General features: G+C 42.4%; 1 protein-coding gene across 1 annotated transcript; it reads right to left on the bottom strand.

Moving 5' to 3' along the window:
• Positions 1-243: 243 nt before the first annotated feature.
• gapdh (glyceraldehyde-3-phosphate dehydrogenase) lies at positions 244-8,293 on the bottom strand. The gene is made up of 12 exons (XM_026926330.3): positions 8,180-8,293; positions 7,598-7,643; positions 4,950-5,049; positions 4,673-4,779; positions 4,427-4,517; positions 4,191-4,306; positions 3,933-4,014; positions 3,642-3,793; positions 1,569-1,647; positions 1,276-1,359; positions 615-712; positions 244-520 (listed from the first exon to the last, which is right to left on the bottom strand). Exons 2-12 carry the CDS (start codon positions 7,618-7,620, stop codon positions 451-453), a joined length of 1,002 nt encoding a protein of 333 aa, XP_026782131.1. The 5' UTR covers positions 7,621-7,643; positions 8,180-8,293; the 3' UTR covers positions 244-450.
• Positions 8,294-8,593: the final 300 nt, after the last annotated feature.

Genomic DNA, 8,593 nt, shown 5'->3' with positions numbered 1-8,593 from the left:
TTTCCTACAAGTAGCTGGTAGGCTACTGCATTTTATTTATAAACTAGGAGTTTTTGTCCACAGCTTTACTTTGAAAACAAGGTTCAACCAGCACTGCTATAGCACTTCTTCACCATGTACCACAGACCATTTCCTGCTCCTCAGACAGAGATGAGGGGTTCAAGTTTAAAAGTCTAAAGCTACATTTAATGAGTAATATGTTGACAGTTATTGAATTACATTTGACACACCACAAGTCAACAGTTCTCTCACAGAGGACTTTTATTCCATCACAAGTTTTTGCAGACTGATGCCTTCAATATTTTAATTCATTTTGAATTAAGCCTCACACAAACAGAACAGGGCTTTTTCCCCCCCATATAAAAAAATAATTGGTCTACAACAAAGCATGGCACTTCAAGCAGTTTGTAGTCAGTTGGGAGAATAACCAAGTTGTCAGATAGGTGGCATTTACTCCTTGGATGCCATGTAGGCCATCAGGTCACAGACACGGTTGCTGTAGCCAAACTCGTTGTCATACCTACAAGGAAGAAACAATCACCACATACATTCATGTTTTTTAAAAAAATAAATAAATTAAAAAATAATCTTAACCATACAGCATCAGTACATACCATGACACCAGCTTAACAAAGTGATCATTCAGGGCAATTCCAGCACCTGCATCAAAGATGGAGGAGTGAGAATCTCCATTGAAGTCTGTGGACACCACCTGTGAGAAAGCAAGAAAGGTAAAGAGTGATCGATGCAATCAAGGCAACACTGACTGCATATCAGCAATATGCAGTCAATGTTTCCATACAAACTAGAAAACTGTCAATTTCCTTTTCACACCTAAACAATTCACTCAGTGGCAAAATTTGACAAATGCTCATACCAACACATCTTGATATGTTTTAATACTTTAATGGGTCAACAAGGAGAAGCCAGGCCAAGCACGCACATGCCTAATAAATGGCCAATGAAAGAATACAGCACTTAGTCTTCATTAACTGGAAATAGTTTAGCTTGGACAACACCGATTTGGCAAGTTCCTCATATTATTGGCAACTAGGATTACAACAATACATGCTTGATGCCACAGAATCCTATTAATAGGAAACCAGCTTTTCGTGAGAATTTATACCAATCTATCAGTGTTATACCTTTAGTATTCCTATACACCAGACTGCCAGAATACACAGCTTACATGTAGTGCTGAACATTTTAAGCATGGTTTTAGGTAAATTTAGTCCAAGATTATATTTAAATCAGGGTGAATTATGTGGCACCTACCTGGTGGTCTGTGTATCCCAGAATGCCCTTCATGGGGCCCTCAGCTGCAGCCTTTACCACCTTCTTGATTTCATCATATTTTGCCTGCAGAGCAAAAAGGAAGTGAGGAATTACTGTTACAGCCATTTCCTCTCAAATGTCTAAAAAAGAAGCGAAAATTAATGTCTGAAGTTTAGATAATGAATATGTTGCCAGAATGTCAAATTATGGAAAATGATTCTTTGACCCAACTATAGATTTCAAATTGGACAAATGAATGTGCATCAGGCACAGGCACTCAGTGATTTACTCACAGGCTTCTCCAAACGGACAGTCAAGTCAACCACTGACACGTTGGGAGTGGGGACACGGAAAGCCATACCAGTCAGCTTCCTGAAACAAAAAGGGAAGGGTTAGAACCTTTGTAACAGAAACAACTGGAGAACAGATCTCTTTACTAATGTCTAAACCACAAGTAGAGCCAACCTCACTGAAGAGATGTGCTTTAAATTATTTAACTAATGTCATTTAATTTCACAAACTGGGGGCAAAATTTAAACCGATCAGCCACAACATTAAAACCACCTGCCTAATTGTGTAGGTCCCCCTAATGCTGCCAAAATGGCTCGGACCCATTGAGGTGTTCAGCGGTATCTGGCACCAAGACTTTAGCAGCAGGCCATAAAGTCCTGCAAGTTCTGAGGTGGGGCCTCCATGGAACAGTCTTTGTCCAGCACATCTCACAGATGCTCAATTGGATTGAGATCTGGGGAATTTGGAGGCCAAGTCAACACCTTGAATGGCCATGTTCCTCAAACCATTCCTGAACAATTTTTGCGATGTGGAAAAATTATCCTGCTGAAAGAGGCCACTGCCTTTAGGGAATACCGTTGCCATGAAGGGGTGTACTTGGTCTGCAACAATGTTTAGGTAGGTGGTACTTGTCAAAGTAACATCCACATGAAGGTCAGGACCCAAGGTTTCCCCAGCAGAATACTGCCCAGAGCATCACACTGCCTCCACCAGCTTGCCTTCTTCCTATAGTGCATCCTGTTGCCATCTCTTTATAAGGTAAAGGTAAGAAGGTGGAAAACGCAGAAGGCGGCACAGGGAACGCAGGCAAAAGCGGGTCTGTCGAGCAGGCCATCGAGCAAGGCTAAAGAGAGCGCCTCTTAAGTCAGCGCTGCCTAGCGTCTTCCTCACAAATGTCAGGTCACTAAACAAAATGGAAGAACTGGAACTGATCATATCTATGAAGAAAACAGTAAGAGATTGCTCCCCAATAATTATCAGAGACATGGCTCCACTCAGGGTCCCGGATGATGCTACCGCGCCAGCAGGCCACACAGTGCACCGAGCCGATATATTCCACCAAGTGCCAACACCAAACAGGCACTGGAAGTTTTGTTGGCAACCATCAACAAATTGCAGATCTCCTACCCTGATGGCATTTTCATTATAGTGGGAGACTTTAATCAAGCAAATCCTTGACATTTGTTGACATTGTTTGCTGTACATGCCTAGTTTTGCACCATTTGCTGTATATATTCCTTACTTACTGCACTGTATTGATGTGTGCACACATGTTCACTCTTTGTACTGGGAGCCAAAAATTTTCGATGTACATCTGTACAATGACAAAGGCATTCTAATTCTAAATGTAAAAGACGACATGATTCAGACCAGCCCACACTCTTCCATTGCTCCATGGTCCAGTTCTGATGCTCACATGCCCATTGTAGGCATTTTCAGCAGTCGACAGGGGTCAGCATGGGCACTCTTACTGGTCTGCAGCTACACAGCCCCAGTTGCAGCAAGCTGCAATGCACACTGTTTTTAGACACTTTTATTGTAGCCAACATTAACTTACAAAATTCTGTGCTACCAGATGGGCTAGCCTTCACTCCCCCCCACGCATCAATGAGCCTTGGGCACCCAGGACCCTGTTGCCAGTCCAACAGTTGTCCTTCCTTATACTACATTTGGTAGGTACTAACCACTGCATACCACGAACACTAAAAGACCTGCCATTCTGGAGATGCTCTCACCCAGTCATCTAGCTATCACAATTTGATGCTTGTCAAAGTCACCAAGACCCTTATGCTTGCCTATTTTTCCTGCTTCCAGCACATCAACTTTGAGAACTGACTGTTCATTTGCTGCCTAATGTCTGGCACCTGTCAAGGGGTGAATGTAACAAGATTCAATGTATTTCACTTCACCCATCAATGCTTTTAATGTTATGGCTGAAGAAATTAAGACTGCCTTTTCAGATTTGGGGGAGAAAAAAAAGCATCTTAAGACAGAAGTCAAGAACTAAATTTAAGGCCATTCAAACACTGGTATCCTGAATTTGGGATGACAAATGGTTGTATGGTGAAACTGACCCGTTGAGTTCAGGAATGACTTTACCCACAGCCTTGGCAGCACCAGTAGAGGCTGGGATGATGTTCTGGCTGGCACCACGGCCATCTCTCCACAGTTTACCAGAAGGACCATCAACAGTCTTCTGGGTGGCTGTGATAGCATGGACAGTGCTCTACAAGGGGGAATTAAAAATCCAGATTGAAACACAGGAAAGGGGGTAATGGACAAAGGATGAGTTCCTGAGGAGTCACCACATGGCTGTTCTGATAAAGTAAAATTCTTGGAGTATGGAAAAATGACTATTCACTTACCATAAGACCCTCAATGATGACAAAGTTATCATTGATGACCTTGGCCAGAGGAGCCAGGCAGTTGGTAGTGCAAGATGCATTGCTGTGGAGAGGGAGAAAGGAAAGGACATACCAGTCAACCCAACTGCAGCATTTTTAATTATTATTAAAATTATATTATTATTCTCATGTACAGGTGCACTGCATTTACTAAGCTGCGAGTATTAACCACAGCTCTGATAAAGGCATGCCCCCTACTGGCCGCATCTGCATCTTTACCTGACTACTTTAAGGGACTTGTCGTATTTCTCATGGTTGACGCCCATGACAAACATTGGGGCATCAGCACTGGGTGCAGAGATGATGACTCTCTTGGCACCACCTTTCAAGTGAGCCTAAGGAGAGATCCAAGTACATGGATCAATCACAGGAATTGTATTATCTCGACTACAGCATGATTCGGGTATTTAAGAACATACAGGTTCAAGTTGGAGTTCAAGTACATATTTACTTACAGAGGCCTTCTCAATGGTGGTGAAGACACCAGTGGATTCCACAACATACTCAGCACCAGCATCACCCCACTTAATGTTGGCTGGGTCCCTCCTGGAAGGATGAGGAGTTAGTTGGAGACAATGTCCCCCATTGCCCCCCAACCCCAAAAACCCACACCTGCACAAACCCACCCACATCCCACAAGACAAGACAAGACAATGGGCAGAATTCTCTATGCATGTATTAAAAAAATCAAATCAACTCACTCGCTGAAAACTGTGATGACATGTCCATCAATGACCAGTTTGCCACCCTCAGCCTTGACCTCTCCCTTGAACTTTCCATGGGTGGAGTCATACTGGAACATGTACACCTGTCCAGGTAAAAACAAGACGAGACAAACATGATTGAGCAGGACAAGAGAGAAATCAAAGGGTAAACAAATCTAATCGATTCCTTTAAGTGTTTTGCTTACATATTCCAATTTGAAGTTATAATTAAACCATTTACAACCTAGGTAAGAAGGACTGAATACAAACTCACCATGTAATCCAGATCAATGAAGGGGTCATTGATAGCCACAACCTCCACCTTCTTGGAGTGGAAGGCAGCACGGGTCACCAGACGCCCAATACGGCCAAATCTGAAATGAGGTCATAAGCGTGCTTAGGGTTTGCCACTCGCACTCAATGCACAATGACTATGGAGGAGAACATGGCTTTGCTGACTTGCTAAGGAACCAAAGTCCGTCAAGTTAAAACTAAGCAGAGCATGCACAGTAGATGGGAGAGACAGTGTGTTTGCCTGAAGCTGACCCTTTTATTCATCATGAATATTCCCAGTCTTCATGCAGACAGTACTCACGACACTGTAGTAGTGAACAGATTTACACTAGGACCGACTGAAGAAACACTTACGGAAATACAGTGTAGTATTTATACATTTAAAAAAAAAAAAAAAAAAACCCACACACAACACTTTACCCCACATTAAATCCTGATAATGGTCTTGAAGCATTGTGGATACTAAGTATTACTACAATAATTGGAAACAGTGAAAATCTACTAGTTGGCATTTGCTCAAAGGCATTAAACATTCACATAATTACAGTATAACCAGAGTTGTGACAAAGGAGCTTTTTGTGACAAAGTCTGTGCCTTCAAGTTCCTTTTTAATCATACTATATACAGTCAAGTGATAGTCACCTGCACTGTGCTTAAAGAGCACAATGCAGGATAGGGATTGCCAGGTACAAATGACATCACCCCATATTTAAAAAAAAAAAAAAAAACCTGGAAACAGCAACATGAACTTGTAGGACTGCCAAAAACTGATTAGAAATTCACAAATATGGGCAGAGGTAAAGTTCAACATTGCACTGCATCCAGCTACTACAGGGGTTCTGATGACTTTTTTTTTTTTTTTAAAAAGATCTGCAAATCTTACAGGGTATTTCCTAACATCTGCAACAGCCCTTGCAACAGCCCATGTGCAAGACTGTCAATATTCTACAACCCACTAGATGGCAGAAGCATTCCATAGTCAAGAGAAGTGACAATATACAATTTTATATATTTAACTTTTTCTTCCTATCGTTAGTCTTTAATACCTGCACTTTAACCGTGTGAGCTGCTGTGATGAGTGAATTTCCCCACTGTGGGATCAATAAAGTTTCTTAGTGCCATCTTTTTCCAAACCAGCCATTGGACCAGCTCATACCACTCTTACCTTCAGACCCCATACTTAGCTGTTCCTGACATGCTAGATGCCACACACATCACTTTACTAAAGGTTAAGATTAGTCTTATGACAATAGCACAGCCTCATGGTTTTAAGTTGCAGTAGGGTGCTTTACTACTTCCAGTGCCAAGTGAGCCTCTGCTGGGCCCCATGGGAGTTCAAACCAGGGCTGAGAAACAATCAGTGAGTCCGACAAGATAGGCTGTGAATAACTTCTGAGAATTTCATTTGCATGAAAATCAGCAACAATGGACACTGGACTAAAGATTAAAGTCCTGTCCTAGAGTAGCAGTGGGAGGGAAACATTTCCTATACAACTAGTTACAGTTTAACATTGGAATACATCAGACAATTGGGGGAGGAAAAGAAAAAAGAGACACGCACGAAGCACATGTCGATCTAGAAACTAGAAAGAACATAACAGCAAGTCTGTAGGGCCAAATCTTAACCTACAACCACCTGAAGCATGCAGAAGCAATAGCTGTCTGCAGGAGCCATTGTGTTCATGTTTTCCCCCCCCAGTACATTCTTATGGCACTGAACAGCTATCAAAGGACATCCCAAGATAATCTGGGTGCCTTGTTGGTCAGGCTTTACTGTATGAGCATGTGGCAGTGACCTCCGAGCTATGTAGAGGGCTCACATTTCTTATCATACTTCATGTGAGCGGTGTTTCAGCACAGAACAGCTGCTGCCTCAGACACTCCCGTCATATGGCTGTCGTGCCCACCCACACGTTCAGCATGGCACGTCTTATAGAGGAGGGTATGGGGAGGTTTCAAAGGCAAACTGACCCTCAGCAAACAAAAAAGAGGGGTTGTGTGCTGTGCGATAATCTTTGCCATTACCTGACGTCAAACTGACGACATGGTGCACAGACTGCAAACAGATTGCTTTTTTTAAGCAATCAGCGACTGACTAATGCAGTCAGCTCCTCACGTCACCTGAAAGCTATCAAAACAGGTCCAATAGGGCAATTTATGGAACAAAAATTCCATAAACTAACTTCTGAAAGGCAACTTTAGTGCAGTGCTACAGGGCCAATACAAGTAAGCCACATGTGTGATAAGGCACTTCAGTTCCTCTTCAGATTTTGCAGCTTTGCCAGGCTGGAATAAGAGTTCCTTATGAAGATTAACACAAGCCTGCCACAACTATTTTACTACTTTTAACACTTAACAAAATGCAGTTATATAAAGTCACAAAAAAGAAGCATAAGTCACATCCATCATTCCAAAGGTAGTTAAGCAAATAAATTAAAAAAAGTTAAATTAAATAGCCCTAATTGTTTTATTTAAAAAAAACCACACACACAGACACACACAGACACACACAGACACACACAGACACACACAGACACACACAATTAGCTGTTCATCTTTGGGACAGAGTTTTCTCCCTCTTGTAGCCTGCCAGAGGCCTATAAGTAAACTGCAAGTTCAGTGCCTTACCCATTGATGCCGACTTTAACCATTTTGTCCGCTTTGGTCTTGTCCTCTGAAAAGAAAAGGCAAATCAGACATTAGAGACCAGAAGTGTGACATGGCCAGTTTTATGTCGCATTAACAGGATCTCGAGTTGAGTGTGTGATGAACTGCTCGGACACTCTGGTAGGCGGTTCGGTTAAGTTCATTGTCGCTGCAGTAACAGTGATGGAGGTCAGAGTTAAAGTACAGCGCGCTGAGGAGGCGTGGAGCACCAAGGCAAGTTCACCAAGCGGAAAACAACAGTATACAGCAGAATAAACCTTAGTTTCACCTAAAAGCAAGTGTGAATAAAAGTAGCATGACTTTAAGGGCAAAAAAAAAATCCGTTTATCTTAGACAACAAATGTAACTATTAGATAACTGTGTTCAAACATAAGCGAAGAGCCAAGATTACAGCCTACAAGAGTCTTCAACTATTAGTCAGTTCAAGCTTCAGAAAAAAAAAAACAAAGCAACTAACTATGTCTATGAACATCTTAAAATTCGCGCAGTTTAGCTTAATAAGTAATTTCGGCTTGTTGCTGAGCAGGTGGGAGATTTAGTTACCGTCTGTGAGAGGCCTCTGTCTGTCTCTGCACTGGTGTGAGTGGGGAGAAAGTTCACAACCGGCCAAGCTTTATTTCTGGCGGGGTGGAATAAGCCACGCCCCCTGACTTTAACACCCTAATCGCCCCGCCCCTTAATAATGTCAAGGTCACGCTGTGGATCAGAAATACCCGGTGCTGGAGGGCCAGAGTCCAGGATTATGTCCGAACCACCAGTGCATTAGTTAAGGAGTTTTATTCATCAAAATTACTGCTAAATTCTCATGGGAACTGGGAAGCAATGGGTAGATTAGAGCCCAAGTCAGGTGCGAGCACCCAAACGCACTAAGGGATAGGGAGTAGTGTACACTTCCGACTGTGCAGCAGTGTAAGGTGGTTTCCCTGTTTTATTACAAATACTAAATGAGTTGTATGA

This window comes from Pangasianodon hypophthalmus, chromosome 1, assembly GCF_027358585.1.
Source record: "Pangasianodon hypophthalmus isolate fPanHyp1 chromosome 1, fPanHyp1.pri, whole genome shotgun sequence".
NCBI classification, from domain to species: Eukaryota; Metazoa; Chordata; class Actinopteri; order Siluriformes; family Pangasiidae; genus Pangasianodon; species Pangasianodon hypophthalmus.
Note: the sequence above shows the minus strand (reverse complement) of the source record. Positions and strands in the feature narration are given on the sequence as shown.

Excerpts from the sequence above, each read along its gene's own strand:
- gapdh (XM_026926330.3), bottom strand. The coding sequence starts at position 7,620 with ATGGTTAAAGTCGGCATCAATGG. Across the intron at positions 4,780-4,949 it reads TCATTGATCTGGATTACATG|GTGTACATGTTCCAGTATGA; the intron begins GTGAGTTTGTAT and ends TTACCTGGACAG. Across the intron at positions 4,307-4,426 it reads CCACCATTGAGAAGGCCTCT|GCTCACTTGAAAGGTGGTGC; the intron begins GTAAGTAAATAT and ends ATCTCTCCTTAG.